The sequence below is a fragment of the Schistocerca nitens genome, chromosome 7 (genome assembly GCF_023898315.1).
Source record: "Schistocerca nitens isolate TAMUIC-IGC-003100 chromosome 7, iqSchNite1.1, whole genome shotgun sequence".
Taxonomy (NCBI): Eukaryota; Metazoa; Arthropoda; class Insecta; order Orthoptera; family Acrididae; genus Schistocerca; species Schistocerca nitens.
The window spans coordinates 136602465-136621248 of record NC_064620.1 but is presented as its reverse complement, the minus strand read 5'-3'; the positions used below and the strand labels follow the sequence as shown (position 1 = coordinate 136621248).

The 18784-nt window shown below is 38.4% G+C and overlaps 1 protein-coding gene across 1 annotated transcript in view; it reads right to left on the bottom strand.

Annotated features, from left to right (window-relative positions):
- Nucleotides 1–18784, bottom strand: part of LOC126195424 (WD repeat-containing and planar cell polarity effector protein fritz) — a 61691-nt gene that overhangs the window by 8607 nt on the left and 34300 nt on the right. The window contains exons 9-10 of the mRNA XM_049934031.1: nucleotides 9415–9650; nucleotides 6722–7021 (exon numbers count right to left, since the gene is read on the bottom strand). Coding sequence (XP_049789988.1) covers nucleotides 6722–7021; nucleotides 9415–9650 — 536 coding nt within the window. The remainder of the gene's footprint in view (nucleotides 1–6721; nucleotides 7022–9414; nucleotides 9651–18784) is intronic.

The following is an 18784-nucleotide window of genomic DNA, read 5'->3' as shown; positions in this document are numbered from 1 at the left end:
GTAGCACACCCCTTGATAGGTCAAGGGTGCACTACAGAAAGGGAGCAGCTACTCATGTAAACCAGACTACTTGTGGAGTGCACATGAGAGCTTTTTAGGCTAGGCAGTAATCTGAGGTGCTCTGATGAAAATCGACAGTTGATTTGCAGCAAGGGAAGTTAAACAGCGTTCAGAATAAAGACGCTTCAACTATCATAATTTTATCAGTAAACTGTCAAAGTATTTGTGATAAGGTTCGTGAATTTACTGCTCTCCAGGAAAGTTCTCATGCTCAAATTGTTCTTGGGACCGAGAGCCAGCTGAAGACCAAAGTGGAAAGCTCTGAGGTATTTAGCGAGCCATGGAATGTACATTGGAAAGACAGATTAGAGACCATAGGAGGGGGAGTGCTCATTGAAATTGACAAAAATATTGTCTCTACTGAGGTCGAAGTTGAGTATGACAGTGAAGTTATCTAGTCACGTATAACAGATGTAGGCGAAACCAAGTTAATTGCTGGACATTTTTACTGCCCACGCAATTATGCTGTGACAGTTCTAGGTCATTCAAAGAAAGTCTAGGGTCAATAGTGTGTAAATACCCAGTACATGCAATATTAGTTGGAGGCAACTTTAACCTACTAAGTATAAACTGGGATGTCTATGGATTCATTAGGGGGGGGATACAGGCAGACAGTCTTGCAAAATACTTTTGAGCTACAAACAGGCTGGACCTTATCGACAAAGTCAGTATAGAAATGGGGATTAGCAAATATGATGTCATTATAGCAACTATGATTATGGAATTTTATCAGTTGAGAAGGCTAGGAGGGTGTTTCTGCTAGATAGAGCGATAAGCAGTTATTAGTATCTCACTTAGACAGTGAAATGGCATTTGTCTTAGTTACAGTTAGATGGCAGTAGAGGTATTATTGGCAAAGTTTAAGCACATTATAAATCGTGATCTGGTGAGTTATGAGCCAAGTAAGTGGATAAAGGATGGAGAAGACCCACTACAGCTTAATAACTAAAATTGGAGGATGCTGAGGTAGCAGAGGCTGTTGCACTCTCGGTTCAAAAGGGAATGCATTAGGTGTCTGTGAATAGATCTGTGCACGAAGCATACAACTACCACCATCACACCTTAGCAAGAGATCTGTCAGAGAACCCGAGGAAATTCTGAACTTACGTAAAATCAATAAGTTTGTCTAAGGCTTCCATTCAATCCCTTGTTGACCAGTCTGGTGTGGCAGTCAAAGATAGCAAAACAAAAGCCGAAGTTTAAATTTCACGTTCAAGAAATCATTCACACGGGAAAATCTCTTACCATCATTTGAGAATTGGACAGACTCCTATATGGACAACATAGTAATAACCATCCTTGCTGTACGGAAACTGAAAGATTTGAAAGTAAATAAATCACCAGTTCCAGATGGAATCCCAGTTAGATTTATATAATCTATCACCCAGCACAACGTACAAGCAACTCTACATCTACATCTACATGACTACTCTGCAATTCACATTTAAGTGCTTGGCAGAGGGTTCGTCGAACCACAATCAAACTATCTCTCTACCATTCCACTCCCAAACAGCACGCGGGAAAAACGAACACCTAAACCTTTATGTTCGAGCTCTGATTTCTCTTACTTTATATTGATGATCATTCCTACCTATGCAGGTTGGGCTCAACAAAATATTTTCGCATTCGGAAGAGAAAGTTGGTGACTGAAATTTCGTAAAAAGATCTCGCCGCGACGAAAAACATCTTTGCTGTAATGACTTTCATCCCAATTCACGTATCATATCTGCCACACTCTCTCCCCTACTACGTGATAATACAAAACGAGCTGCCCTTTTTTGCACCCTTTCGATGTCCTCCGTCAATCCCACCTGGTAAGGATCCCACACCGCACAGCAATATTCTAACAGAGGACGAACAAGGGTAGTGTAAGCTGTCTCTTTAGTGGACTTGTTGCATCTTCTAAGTGTCCTGCCAATGAAATGCAACCTTTGGCTCGCCTTCCCCACAATATTATCTATGTGGTCTTTCCAACTGAAGTTGTTCGTAATTTTAACACCCAGGTACTTAGTTGAATTGACAGCCTTGAGAATTGTACTATTTATCGAGTAATCGAATTCCAACGGATTTCTTTTGGAACTCATGTGGAGCACCTCACACTTTTCGTTATTTAGCGTCAACTGCCACCTGCCACACCATACAGCAATCTTTTCTAAATCGTTTTGCAACTGATACTGGTCTTCGGATGACCTTACTAGACGGTAAATTACAGCATCATCTGTGAACAACCTAAGAGAACTGCTCAGATTGTCACCCAGGTCATTTATATAGATCAGGAACAGCAGAGGTCCCAGGACACTTCCCTGGGGAACACCTGATATCACTTCAGTTTTACTCGATGATTTGCCGTCTATTACTACGAACTGCACACGCCACATTCCTGAGAAAGATGAATGAAATAAGAGAGTGCCACACTGAAAAACTTCAGAAAGAATACTTTGATAGGGAGGTGAAGATGGATGTAAGCCTTGAACTCGAAAAAAGCATAGGTGACTCCAGTATGTAAGAAGGGTAAAAGAATGGACCTGCAAAATTACAGACCAATATCACTAACCTCTCTTTGCTGCAGAATCCTTGAACCTATTCTCAGTTCGAATATAATAAATTTGCTCGATACAGAGAAGCTTACGTCCACAAATAAGCATGGTTTTAGAAGTACTGTGAACTATGGACGAAGGGCAACAGGCAGATTCCATATTTCTAGATTTCCAGAAAGCATTTGCCATGGCACCCCACAGCAGGCTGTTAAGGAAGGTACAAGCATATGGAATCAGTTCACAGATATATGAGTGGCTCGAAGACTTCTTAAATAACAGAACCCAGTACTTGGTCCTCGATGGTAAGTGTTCATTACTTCTTTAGTTAGTCTTGCTGGGATGTGTGCAGACAAAGGAGGAGCTGGCCGCAGTTCGCGAACAGCTGAATGCACTTTTGGCTATGGTCAGTCACCTTCAGGCTGCTACCTCGGGGTGTAGCGCTGGCAGAGAGTGTGGCACAATCTGCGGTTGCTTGCTGATGATGCCATGGTGTACAGTAAGGTGTCGAAGTTGAGTGACAGTAGGAAGATGCAAGACGACTTAGACAAAATTTCCAGTTGGTGTGACGAATGGCAGCTAGTCCTAAATGTGGAAAAATGTAAGTTAATGCAGATTAGTAGGAAGATCAAACCTGTAATGTTACTAATGTCCTGCTTGAGACAGTCAAATCATTTAAATATCTGGGCGTAACATTGCAAACTCATATGAGATGGAACAAGCATGTGAGAACTGTGTTAGGAAAATCAAATGGTCGACTTCGTTTTATTGGGAGAATTTTAGGAAAGAGTGGTTCACCTTTACAAGAGAACGCATGAATCACACTCTTCTGCAGGCTGCACTGTTCCCATTCTTCGCAATGATGTAGTTTCATTCATTTGACTGAATCATTCACTCATCTGCCACTTATTTTCTTGTAACAGTGTAGCTGTAAAGATGTATCTACAAATGTGTTAGTTGGATTTCATAATAAATATGTCAGCTAACGGAATGAATGTGAAGTGCTCCACAAGCAGTTGAGGAGGATTATTTACCGCATTTATAAATTTTTCAAATGTGAATCTAAAAGTGGGACTCCTGTGCTGATATTTTGAAGACACAAGAATGGACTGCAGAAGCATGTGGCTTGAGCAAGAGAACTATACAACGAATTGTAGACAAAAGTGTCAGAGTTGTAGAAATCTCAGAAAAAATAGGTTTTGTGTCACCTGAAAAGGACTGAAATCACAAGAAACCTATAACACGAATGGCTAGTTTGGCAAGGATGTTTTAAGGCACTCTATATATGAAATGTATAGAGATGGTGACCGTCCAACATCACAAAAACTTGTGACAATTACACATGGGAAAACTGAATTCAACAGTGCACATCATCAATAGAAAGATTTTTAAAAGACAATGGTTTCAAATATGTTAAAATTAATTATGGAAGAAAGTTTTTAATAGAAAGAAGTGACGTAGCTGCAGCACAAGCCACATTCCTGAGAAAGATGAATGAAATAAGAGAGTGCCACACTGAAAAACTTCAGAAAGAAGACTTTGATAGGGAAGTGAAGATGGATGTAAGCCTTGAACCTATCACCATAAATTTACGATCATATGATGTGGACAGAGTTGGTTGCAGTGACGATGGTATTACGCTGTAGACTTTGGAACAAACTAATGTAATAATACCAGGTGATTCAAAAAGAAAGAACAGATTTCAGTTGTTTATGGCTAACTATAAAAGACAGAAACACATTGCACATGTCACTGGACAGAGGAAGGTTCAAAATTTTGACACAGCTGCGCAGTTGTTTGTTTGTAGCAACATGGCGACTACACCACAACAGAGATAATTTTCTGTGTTGGCATTTGTGCAAAGTCAATCAATTGTTCACATGCAACGTACATTCCACTGTTGGTTCAGCAAGAAGGCAACTCTGCACAGATTCATGACTGGCATACAAAATTCTTGGGAGTTGGTTGCATATAGGAAAGGAAGAGCACTGATCGGTCACACACATCTGAAGAAAATGTCAAGCATATCCGATCCGTGGTTCGTCAACAGATCAACTGCATAAATACTTGTGAGAACTTCCTAGCCTTTATTGACTGGTATTTTGTATCCTAAGAAGTATGCAAACAATCACTTGTTACAATTTTCAACATATTGTCCACGGAGAACCACCTAGCAAGTTAGTTGTGAAATTTGAGCTTTTCCAAATGTGATCTATACTCTATACTCTAATAACTCACCAGAATGTGGCTGGATAAATTCATCAAAACATAAATTGGAAAAAATGGCCTTAAAATAACTGGGAGTGTTGTCCCTGCCGAGAAATTGGTGGTTTTCGACATCATCCAGCACCATTCCTTTGACATAATCAAAGATGGTTATTTGTTTGCTTCGTCAGTGTATCAAAAAGTGGTCTCTCACGGTAATGTTGAACAAGTTAGTTCTTTTACAGCGAAAAATATGACAACGTACTGAACATTTATACAATAATCTTTTGCAAATGTCTTTTTTATCAGTAATTCTTCTTTTTCACACAGTGATTTATACTTATAAATTTATTTTATACTTATTACAATTCTCAGATGCTAAACAGTGTGGACATCAGTGCCCTTTCACAAGATCGTGGGGCACAGAAAGGAGCATTACTCCTAGTACAGTCCGTATGATAACTACAGTAATGGAAAATGTCACAACAATTTCCAGTACATTCAGTCATACCACTGACACAAATGGTTCAAATGGCTCTGAGCACTATGGGACTCAACTGCTGAGGTCATTAGTCCCCTAGAACTTAGAACTAGTTAAACCTAACTAACCTAAGGACATCACAAACATCCATGCCCGAGGCAGGATTCGAACCTGCGACCGTAGCGGTCTTGCGGTTCCAGACTGCAGCGTCTTTAACCGCACGGCCACTTCGGCCGGCACCATTGACACATATTAAAAGAATTCATAAAACAGCAAAAGTCAGTAAGAAGGCTAGTTGATTGACTGACATTAGTTTTTAAAATTATTATTTTCCTCTTAGATTTGAATGTGTATAATGTACCATAGGCAAATGAACCTGAGTGTTGTCCATGGCAACACGGTTTGACAAGATGGGCTTTGTCTGCCCGGTCTCTTCTGCCGCACTTTCACAAACTTTCATGCTTCCCTATCACTCCGGTTCTCTACGCAGAATCACCTTCCTATGTGACATGGACTATAGTAGTGTGCAGCATAACTTTCCAACCTGATAGTGATGTGGTATATTTACTCTTATTTGAAATAACAGTACATTAATTTTTGCATCTATTTTAAATAAGAATATACATAACATATCACTATCTGGATGAAAGGTTATGCTACACAGCACTAGGCAGCTGGCACAACTTAACTGCTCGTAAGTGTAGTCGAATACAGAAAGGAAAATAAATGTTTAGGTACAGGTGACAACAGACATGGAAACATCTGAAATACCTCCTTCCAAAAAGATTGAGAAAATAGTTGGAGGACGCACGACTATTTAAGGATAAAGTAGCCTAGGCCCCAGGACAATGAAGGCAGAACAGTAGGATAGGAAGGTAGAGAACCTAAGTTTTATATTATTACAAAAGCATTTTTTCCTACAATGGTTAAACCTATTGACACATAAATTATATCAAATTAATTTGAAATTGTGGATTATTTACTGAGAACTTTAAATTTTACTTTAAGTTGGTTGTATGTTATACAGACAGATTCAAGAAAAACATGATGTGGAAAGTGTTCATTGTATTGCTTGTATTTGCTTTGTAAATGGCTATGCACTAGCCTATTCATATCTGTAATTCAATACGTATATTAAATCTAGAAATTCTCTATGGTGGAAGAGTTGCAGGAAGTAACAATTTTAATCTGGGATCCATAATCAAACCCTGTAAATGCCCACTGTAATTTCTCACTGATGTGAATTTTGAGGAGAGCCTCAATGTAACATTTTGCATCCTGTTGTTTATTAAGGAATAAACAAATCAGAGCTGAACCATGAATTCCCCTCTGTTTTAGAGCATTAAGTGAACCAAATAATTTTAAAGTGGTATTTACTGGGGTAAGGTGGGGCTCACACAAGAAAAGAAAAATAAAGAAACAAAAATTTACAGGAACAGACCTGAGTGTGAGCTCGACCGGCTGCTACAGCGGCTAAATATCAGACGTGCACGTTCGCGGGCAGCATCAGCTATAACGGTCTCACCCATTCCTTTGGCACAGTGCCATATATCAGAAAACAGATCACCATCATCCAAGTCAATGGCCAGTCTGAAAGCCTTATCAAGTAGCCGATGGCGCAGCAGGTGGTGAAAGAAACGTCTTGCCAAATCACGTACAGTGCTTCCAAACTCCTCCTCAGTAGCGTGGCAAAGGGGCCGTGGAGGCAAAAGAAAGCTGCCTAAAGCTGTCTGAAGCTGCACTGTAGAGAGACCAGTGATAATATTAAATGAAAGCAGGTAAAAATAAATAAAGTTATAAAGAAAGTGTTCTGTAGTGACTGTAAAAAATTATGAATGTTACAACCAAACCAGGAATATGAAGGGAGAACAACTCACTAACAATAAACAAGAACAATCATCAGTTACTACTTATTTCAAAATTAATCTTGGTCTGTAATGGAAATAAAATTTTGAGGCCATTCAAAATAGCATGCAGACAAGTACACTATTTTCTCAATACTGTAAACGTTCCAGAATAATACGCCTAGATGTTGTTACACTTCCACTACTTGTACAAGCTGTTAATCCACAGTCCTGAAGCTAAATCACACAGTTCCACTGCAAGTAAACTGGGCAGGAGTTATAAATACACAGGAATATGTTCTGTTGGAAAGAATACATAGCACACTTAGACTAATGAGTACAGCAAGATTCATTTGAGAAGTTATGTAAGTTTATTTAGAATTAACAGTACTACAGTTCTGGCAGTAGCAAATATGAAGCACACAGCTTTAGCAGAGAGGAAAAGAAGTCATCTGCATTGGCCTGACACAACTGCAACATGCCCGCTGTTGCTCAAAATAAATTACCATACAATACTTCACTTTATCATTTGGCTGCACCATTTTGTTTTAGTTGAATTTTCTCATGCTAAGAAATTAGAAGGGGCAATCTGTTTTACTTGGTAAAAGCTTTCTACAGCCAATACTGCATAACTAATTCTTTATTTACAAACAACCAATTTCAACAGACTTTGATGCCGCCGGCCGGTGTGGCTAAGCGGTTCTAGGCACTTCAGTCTGGAACCGCGCGACCGCTTCGGTCGCAGGTTCGAATCCTGCCTCGGGCATGGCTGTGTGTGATGTCCTTAGGTTAGTTAGGTTTAAGTAGTTCTAAGTTCTAGGGGACTGATGACCTCAGATGTTAAGTCCTCAGAGCCATTTGAACATTTCAACTTTGCTGCCATCTTCAGGTCTTCAAAAATTTTATGTCATAAAATGTGTTCTTTTTGAGTTGGACCTCATGCCAAATTGTCATGCAGATAAAAAGTAGCACATAATATCAAGATCCATCATAAATAAAACATTTAAAATCAAAAAGCACCTTGTGCACATGGTCATGTGCATATAAGTAGCATTCACAGATGATTGTTACGTCACAAAAAACATAGTACACAATAAAATGCATAAAATGCACAGTAGCACATCTGCTAATGTTAGCTGGACATGTTCTAAGCATTGAAGATCCGCCTTACCTGGCATATACCATCTAAGGTGGATCTTCAATGATTAGAACATATCCAGCTAATGTTAACAAATGTGCTACTCTGAATTTTATTGTGAACTGTGTTTTTTATGACATAACAATCATCCGTGAACAATATGTATATGGACATAGCCATGTGCACAAGGCACTTTTTGTTTTTAAATGTTTTGTTTATGACAAACCTTTATATTATGTGCTACATTTTATCTACATGACAATTTGGCACAAGATCCAATGCAAAATGAAAACATTTTGTAACATAAAATTTCTGAAGACCTGAAGGTGACAACAAAGTCTGTCGAAACCAGTTGTTTGTAAATAAAGAGGTTTAAGGAACTAACTAAGTGTACATCTGCAATGATTCAGGGAAACTGAGGGAATCTGAATGGGGATGGACAGGTGAAGATTTGAATTCCATACCTCATCAAAACGAATACAGTGTGCTAGTGTACATCTGCAATGATTCAGGGAAACTGAGGGAATCTGAATGGGGATGGACAAGTGAAGATTTGAATTCCATACCTCATCAAAACGAATACAGTGTGCTAGTGTACATCTGCAATGATTCAGGGAAACTGAGGGAATCTGAATGGGGATGGACAGGTGAAGATTTGAATTCCATACCTCATCAAAACGAATACAGTGTGCTAACCAGTACCTAGTTTCATTCAGCACGTATTCTGTGTGCTGAATGAAAAGAACAAGAATCGAACGCTAATTACTGTATAGATGACAGAACCTTATATGCAGATTACTACTGTCTTTTCTTGTTTGTTTCATAGATAAGAAGACAAATGGCTGTTCCCCACATACTCTCTATTATACATTCACATACAGACATTAATACTGTAGGAGAGTGTTTTGAAATTTTCTTACAGTTATGTTTATTATATCTAGAGCTTGTGTTCTTATTTAATGGAAATGCACAGGAGAAAGGTAAGTATTTTATAGAAAAATATTCGCAAATTCTACAAATGAGAGGCAAATGTTATGAGGTAAGTGATGCCTCAAACTATTGCATATTAACATGGCAAACATGTTGGTACCAATTCCATTCTGTACTAACAGTTTTGTACACTAAAAATACAGTAAAGAAACGTTCATTCACCTTCTCTTTCTGGTGTGAGTGGTTGCCGGAAGAGGTAATTAATGATACGGTTGAGACAAGAAATACACTGCTGACCATACGAATCCCAGTTGAGACTTAGCAACAAATTGATTGCCCGGTCAACTTGATTGAACATCAGGTACTTTGCAACCATAGTGTCTGCAGTGAGACCACTTCCATGAAGATCTCCAATAAGGCCACCACCCCCAACCAACTGAACAACAGCTAGTGGTCCCCTGAAAAAAAATTAATCATCTCAAAACAAACTGGACATGTAATTCATCAGAATAATTCAGAAATGGCAAAAATAAGAAAAAAACCATTGCAACTTATTTCAGGTTACTCAAGATATAGAAGAGTTGGAAGAGGTTATAGGGACACATACTACTAAAATAAGTCAGAAAGAAAAGGAAGTTATTTTTCATCTTCTTTATTTTTCAGAAGTCATACATTACATTTACCAAAAAGAGGTCATAACCTTGTCTGAGAATGCATTACAATTCAAAGTAACTATCAGCTTCTAGTATTGTTTTAGTACATCGCAGAACTGAGCTGTATATCAGTGTCTTGCATAATGCTGATATGGTTATTACCTAAGTATGGAATTTGCCCTGCATTTTTCATAATGTATGTTCCTTAACTACTACATCACAGGCAGCCCACTATGCATCTGTCAACAGTATCTGCATGAGCACTGAGTAGATTTTGTGCATATGTGGATTGGCAAGTGGTCACCTAAATTGACTTAAGTCTTTGGGTCTGTATTGTATATAATTTATTAAAACAGCTTCATTTTATCATGAATGAGGATGCAAATAGAAAATGTTCTCCAGGATTTCAGAAGATCATTATATCTCACACAAAGCCTCTCAACTGTCCTTTGGCATAAAGGTGAATATTACATGGAAATGGATTACAAGGCTTTGACAGTAGGTCATGCCTGAAATGCACTTATGTCACTGCTTATCCACTTTAATGAGAATGATTTAATGCACTCACTCTCCCAAACAGACCACAAAGAATGTCTAATCTTCTATCTGTATATTTTCTGTGGGGAACCTCTACACGGTTCCTCTCTTTTGTATCTGCAGTCTGTGGAATATATTCCCAAGATCATGAATACGTATCTATTGGCACCGAATGCACCTTTCATTCGGATTGATTTTTTCTGGACTTTAAAGCCAGATGAGAAACCAAGATACAGACAGAGCCCTTATCTTTTGATTGTAGCGTTATTTATCCTACTAATGGGATTACCTATCATAAACAGTCTATCTTCCAGAAGTACATAAGTTGTTTTATTTACTGCCACCTGTATTTTATTGCACAAGAATCCGATCTACACCATGACTAAAAGCTTTTAGAATTTCTTCTAGAATATCAAGATGATATTCTGTCACTCACTCACAGAAAATAAGCCCAAACAAAAGTATTAGAAATGTGCATTATGAATCTCAGTAATCAACATTAAAGTTTCCAGACGACGAGGTACTGGCAGAAGTAAAGCTGTGAGTACCGGGCGTGAGTCGTGCTTCGGTAGCTCAGTTGGTAGAGCACTTGCCCGCGAAAGGCAGAGGTCCCGAGTTCGAGTCTCGGTCGGGCACACAGTTTTAATCTGCCAGGAAGTTTCAACATTAAAGTTCTTCACACACTACCTGGTCTTTTTTGAATAGCCAAAATGTTAGAATTGTTGTACTAAATCCTGTTGTAAATATCCAGTTCATCAGGATTATTATAACGTAGTGCCTCATTCATCCATTCACCAAAAATATTACCAAACTGCCCCATTTTCTTTTATGAGGAGGTTCAGAAACAGTGCTATCAATTGTGGTGGCCCATACTTTGCTTAGATGTTCCCTTACTACAAGATCTCTTTGGTATCAATTACAGGGTGTATATGTGGACAAGGAAAAAAAATTCTCAGATTTTCCGTTAAAAAATACACTTTCTCTTGGGTGAAAATACACTTTTTCTGCATTGAGTGACAGTATACTTTCCCTCGGGATCATAAAACTTAACAGTCCTTTGAATGGTTAAGGTTTCATAGACCAGTGTAGAACCTCCCACCACTTTAGGAAACGAACCCCAGAAAAAAAAATGCGTTTTGGAAAGGTCTTTGATTTGTAACAACATGTACGCTGCATATTTTCATATTACAAAAGTATATAGTCGATTTCCACCAAACGCAGAACATTAGTTTCCAAAGCATTGAAATCGAGATCGTCATGGGCTTTTGTAAGCCAATCATAGCTCATGTCACGTGATCTTGCCAGCCAATGATACCAGATATTCATAGCGTTTACATGGGGCTCCCAAAACCTGATTTCGTAAATCAATCTCCCAATACCGCTCCTGGGTGGTCACATAAACACTTCAAAATCGATTCTGGAAATCCGATTTTCGGAATGCAAATTTTCTTGAAGTATCAGTACTGTATTATCTCATGTTTAGTTCTATGGCATAATGCCATATGTGCACCTGACACTAGCCAATAGTGTTTCAAATAAATTGACAACCTCTGCAGAAAAGATTAATTAAGCACTATTTTTTTTTTTTTTTTAGAAAATCAACAAAAAGAACTTCACTGTTCTGGAAGGCAATTAATACCCGGCCGCCAAAAACCTGGAAATAAAATAAAATAAGAAAACTGTATTTTAGCCTTCCATAATTATGTTAATATTTTAATTCACTTTATAGCTCCCGGTCACAGAAATCCATTTTGTTTTTGAGAGCTGTAAACCAAGAGGAAACAGCAAAATCACTAAACTAAAACATGGTTCATGCAGAGACTCCCGCTCATCCCATTACAACTCAGACTGCTCTGCGCATGTGCGAATCTGGTAGCTTGGATGCGTCAGAAAAATATTTCCGGGTAGCATCTGGCTGCTTGTTGCTACTGCTGATACAGCTAACAGCCACACTTCTTCAAGTAGCCAGAAGCGTGAGAAGGTACTGCTCATATGCGACTCAACTGTGCATGCACATAAGCCCGCTGGCAACTTCTCAAACAAACCTAATGTTAACCGTTGTGACATGAATTATTGCATAGTCTTCGTCCAAAAGGCTCCAACACATTTTGCTATTGGCAGGCGCTTGTGTGTGTGCTGTGCTTTTTCGCTGAAAATGGTGCATTTCCTTCGCAACTTAAGTTTTTTTTTTTCCTCATTTATGTTTTATTGGTGCAGTATTATATTGCAGTAACGGGCTAAAGTAAAATTCTTTGTTAGAGTATCAGTTCTTACCAATCAAAACTACAAAAATTTAACTGAAAACTAAAACAACAAAAAATTCCCAGAATTCTTAAAAATTCCTGTGTTTTTATCTGTTTTATCCCGGATGAAAAAATTCCCAGGTTTTTCCCGCATTTCCCGGTTGTCCCGGAGCATATACACTCTGGAATAATTGTCTTCATGTCTCTGAAAAATGGAACTTAGTTTCTTTCATGCCAAAAAAGCTCAGTGTACAATTTTAGTGATCAGTCCATTTTTTTTTTTTTTTTTCTTTCCCATGATGTTGACAATATTTGTTTTTAGATGAGCCTCCATTAATGGAAGATATTGTTGGCATGTCAGCTGCTTGTTGGGTTGAAGATTGTTGAGCTGTTCTTGAAATGGTTACAGGAAAATATTTCATTTGTGCCAGTTTCTAGTCAGTGCATTCAATTTTATCAGTTTGTCCTTTCTCCTGTTACAGTTCCTTTATTCAGTTCCACTGATCCATACAGACCATTTGATAATTATCTTAAGAAAACAACAAATGGAATAACATCATAGAAAAACTTGGAAGTAGGCCTGATAATCAATTGTGTTATGATTAACACAATGTATACACAACAAAATGAAAAGAAAATAGCACAAATTAACAATTAAGTAACAGGATCAATCAATGAATATTTGTATTGTGGTTAGTTGAAGAGAACATCTGTATGGTCAGCAAGAGAAATGAACGAAGTAATAAAAACACAGTGGAATGCTTCTGGTAGACCAAACACAGTTTTCAAAACTAAGTCTGTGATTTGTATAAAAAACAAAATTTAGCATTATCAGTCTTGAATTAGGTCAGAGAGAAATAGACTTTTAATGCAAAAGCTTTCAAAAATTGGGGGTTGTAATCAAGAGCATATCCAGTACCTGACGTAGTACGGAAGGGAGAGGAAGACGGAGAGAGGGGGTGGGGGGAGACTCATGTTTAGTTTTTGAGGTGAATAAAAAAATAGTTTTAAATTTCATAGCATGTAGCTCTAGGTAACTTACTAGTGAGGGGTTTTTTTTCTCTGTGCCTTACTGGGTATGTCGTTGATTGTATGAAAACAGATTGGATGAAGGTGGGACTTGTTAGGCAATTGGATGGTAGATGAGATAAGAGAGAGTAAATGCACCAAAAAAGTTCTTTGCTAGATTCTGAGATAGTTTAAAACATTGAGGCAATGATTTAAATTTCATAGCATGTAGCTCTAGGTAACTTACTAGTGAGGGGTTTTTTTTCTCTGTGCCTTACTGGGTATGTCGTTGATTGTATGAAAACAGATTGGATGAAGGTGGGACTTGTTAGGCAATTGGATGGTAGATGAGATAAGAGAGAGTAAATGCACCAAAAAAGTTCTTTGCTAGATTCTGAGATAGTTTAAAACATTGAGGCAATGATAAAATGGAATGTGGATACAAGACATTAAAAGAACATGCAGATGATAAGCAGGAAGAGATTTGAAAGACGTCTTTATCCAGCACAGATGTCAAATGGCTGATGATGAAGAAGAAGAAGAAGAAGAAAAAGGTGATGGTGATGATGGTGGTGAAGATGAAATTGCATTGCCACCAGCTGGCTTTTTACATTGCTGAGATCGGAAGGCTTGTCTTTGACTTAGTAAATGCATTTGCACTGATAAATAGAAGGGATATACAATGGAGAGGAAAATTTAATTGTGATGGGGCACTGGAATTCAATAGTAGAAAAAGGAAGAGAAGGAAATAAAGTTGGGAGAATATGGATTGGGACGAAAGAAGAAGCCAATAGGTAGCACACCATGTCTAATCATCACTAACATTTGATATAAGAAACTGCAAAAAGGTGGAAAATTAAGGTGGTGGAATCTGGATAACATGAAAGAACCAGAGGTTGTTGAGAGTTTCAAAGGGAGCATTCGGCAACGATTGACTGAAACAGGGGAAAGGAATACAGTATAAGACAAACGGGTAGCTTTGAGAGATGAAACAGTGAGCGCAGCAAGGGGATCAAATAGGTAAAAAGACAAGGCATAGTAGAAATCATTGGATATCACAGGAGATATTGAATTTAATTGATGAAAGGAGAAAATATAAAAATGCAAACAAATGAAGCAGATAAAAGGGAATACAAATGATTAAAAAATGAGACTAATAGAAAGTCTAAAATGGCTTAACAGGAGTAGCTAGACAAAAAACATAAGTTTATTAGGAGCATGTATAACTAGGAGAAAGGTAGATACTGCCTAAAAGAAAATTAAACAGACCGTTGGAGAAAAGAGAAACAGCTGTATGAGTATCAGGAGCTGAGATGAAGAGCTACTACTAAACAAAGAATGGAAAGCTGAAATGTGGAAGAATCATATAGAGGGACTATACAAGGGAAATTAACTTGAAGGCAATATTATAGAAATGGAAGAGGAAGTAGACGAGGATGAGATGGGAGATACGACACAGCAAGAAGAATTTGATACAGCACTAAAAGACTTAAGTCAAAAGAAATCCCTTGGGGTAGATATCCTTGGGAGAGCCAGCCATGACAAACCTATTCCAACTTGTGCACAACATGTATGAGACAAGCAAAATACCCTCAGACTTCAAGAAGAATTTAAGAATTCCAATTCCATAGGAGATAAGAACTGACAGGTATGAATACTACTGAACTATCAGTTTAATTAGTCATGATTTCTAAAAACTGACCCTAATTATTTACAAAAGAATGGAAAAACTGGTAGAAGTCAACCTTGGGGAAGATTAGTTTGGGTTCCAGACAAATGTAGGAACATGCAAAGCATACTGACCCAAAGACTTATCTCAGAAGACAGGTTCCAGAAAGACAATCCTACCATTTGTAAACTTAGAGAAAGCTTCTGAGAATGATGACAAATACATCTGAAATTCTGGAGGTAGCAGAGGTAAATTACAGGGATTGAAAGGTTACATGTAAATTTTACAGGAACCAGACAGCAGTTATAAGAGTCTAGGGACATAAAAGGAAAGCAGTGGTTAGATGGGAGTGGTAAGCATACTGACCCAAAGACTTATCTCAGAAGACAGGTTCCAGAAAGACAATCCTACCATTTGTAAACTTAGAGAAAACTTCTGAGAATGATGACAAATACATCTGAAATTCTGGAGGTAGCAGAGGTAAATTACAAGGATTGAAAGGTTACATGTAAATTTTACAGGAACCAGACAGCAGTTATAAGAGTCTAGGGACATAAAAGGAAAGCAGTGGTTAAGAAGGGAGTGGTAACAGCATTGTAGCCTATCCCTGACGTTATTTAATCTGTACCTTGAGCAAGCAGTGAACAAAGAGAAAAAAATCGAAAAAGAATTTACGTTCAGGGAGAAGAAACAAAAACTTTTGAGGTTCGCCAATGACACTGTAATTCTGTCAGAGACAGAATGGAACTGAAAGTGTCTTGAAAGGAAGATACGAGATGAACAAGAAAAATCACACAACGGTAATAGAATGCAGCCAAATTAAATCCAGCAATGCTGAGGGAGTTCAATCAGCAAATGAGACACTGAAAGTAGTATGTGAGTTTTGCTATTTGGGTACTAAACTATTGATGATGACCAAAGTAGAGAGGATATCAAATGTACACTGGCATTGGCAAGAAAAGTGTTCCTGACAAAGAAAAATTTGATAACATAGAATACAAATTTATCAACTGAAAGCCCAGGAGGGAATAACAACAATATGGAAAGGATAGACTGTTACTTACCACACAGAGTAGGCTATGAGTCACAGACAGGCACAATGAAAAAAATGGTAGAAGTATTTCAGGTTTTGGATGAAGTCCTTCTTAGAAAACACACACATATTCACACAACAAAAACTCACATACATGACCCCTGTCTCCGAGCATTAAGGTCCTACTGCAGCGGCATCTGTTGAGATCAGTAATTAAGCTGGGATGGATAGTGGGGGTAAGAAAGAAGCATATGGAAAGGGGAGGGGGTGAGGGTAGTAGGGACAGAAGGATACCGTATTTTCTCGAATCTAAGCCGCACTTTTTTTCCTGTTTTTGTAATCCAAAAACCAGCCTGCGGCTTAGAATCAAGTGTGAAGTAAGCGGAAGTTCTGAAAAATGTTGCTAGGTGCTGCCACAACTAACTTCTGCCGTCGAATATATGTAGCGCTACACAGGCATGCTTCGCAGGCACAAAGATAAATATTGGCGCCAAAACCCCTGCGTCAGTAAATAAATTTAAAAAAAAAGTGGAAGACGAGCTTTTTTCTCCGCCCCGAGTTTCGACCACGGCATTTTCGTACATTATCCAACGAAGTAAATACAAATTCCTTATTGTTCATCTTCGAATGTAGCAGCATTTCAATGTACTACGAAAATCCGACTGGCAAGACTGTTTGGGATGTTTGCCAATATGGCCAACTCTTACGTTCTAAATTTTTTCCTACCTGTGAGAAGAGATGGTTGCTGATAGGAACTTTTATAAATTGTGAGTCACATGCAGTATTCTCTTCACCATAAGAATAATACGAATATAAACATTTTGCCATGTATTCTTTCGCGTTTGCTGCTATCTCATTTAAATCCTGTCTGCCTAATAAACTACGAAACTACAGTGAGACAACAGCAAACGCGGAAGAATATACATATCATGTCATGTTTATATTCGTATTATTCTTATGCTTAATAGTGATACAGTCAGAAATGAAGCACGGCAACTGACTAGATTTTTAAATCTAAGATGACTCTAATTTCTGTGCAGTATGTAATGTACTAAAGAGGCGTCTGCAAAGATTTTCAAATGGAGGAAAATTTTCGCTAAACTCTCGTACAGAACATCTTCTATCATACGCAGTCTATTATTTGCTTCTTGTTGATCATTATCAAAGAAAGCAGCAGTGTAAGTAACAACAAATAGCAGTCTCTTGCCATTGTTTCGCTAATGGGACGATTCCTGTCTTTTTTATTGTAAGCGGCGGCAGCGCGCACAAAAGCAAGTCATGCCGCGAGCGGTGACAGGTCGCGTAAACACACATTATCAGAATGTGACAAACAATGCATGACACGGCGCAGTAATGCATTTTCAGCTTAGTGACGTAAACACCTATAACAAAGAGAACGGCACTAATCAGATCACAGAAAAATAAGCAATCTTTTGAAGCCAGACAAAGCACGTGAAAAAGGAAGGGTACCCGTATAAATATGGACGGAGTGTCTGATGCATAGCAATGGCTACCTGGTAAAGCTTAACTGTTTAGCTTAGGACTCGAAAAACTACTGTAGCTGTATCGGCATTCATTCGACCTAAATTGTGTCTCATATTACAATGGACCAACATTGTTTCGATTTGGATGTGCGGCCAAAGACTTTTCTCTTCCCGTGAATTTCGAGCCTCATATTTCAGGTGCGGCTTAGATTCGGGAAAAAATTTTTTTCTTGATTTCGAGTCTCATTTTTCAGATGTGGCTTAGATTCGAGTGCGGCTTAGATTCGAGTAAATACAGTAGGTGTGGGGAGGGGGGAAGGAGAAGGTAGTGCTGGCAGAGAGAGCGTGCAGGGGCATGGTTGGATGGATAGTGCTGCTATGGGCAACATCGGGAGGTTGTACTGGGGAGATTGGGAGGGGGGATTAAGTGTTGGGGAGGTTTCCTCAAGTTATCTGCCTGCAGTGTACACTTGTACTGAAGTGAAATATGGCCAATAATAGTTCAGACAAGATCATAGAAGCTTTTACAGAAGAATGCTGAAGGTTAGGTGGGTATATCATGTCACTAATCAAGAAGCACTGAATAGAAATACAGAGAGAAAAGAAATTTATGACATAACTTGACTAAAAGAAGGGATCAGCTGACAGGACACATTTGCGACATCAAGGAATCATCAAATTAGTATTCGAGGGCTGTGCAGGGAGTAAAATTGTAGAGGAAGGCCAAAAAGCAAATACAGTAAGCAGTTACAAATGAATGTAGATTGCAAGAGTTATTCAGAGATGAAGAGATGTGCACAGGATACAGTATTGTGAAGATCTGCATCAAACCAGTCACTGGACTGATAACAACAATAACAATAATAATAACAACAACAACAGCAGCAGCATATAACAGATGATTAAGGTATGCCATCTGCAAGAAACTGCTATACAAAAATCTCAAGAGACTGCACATAAATAGA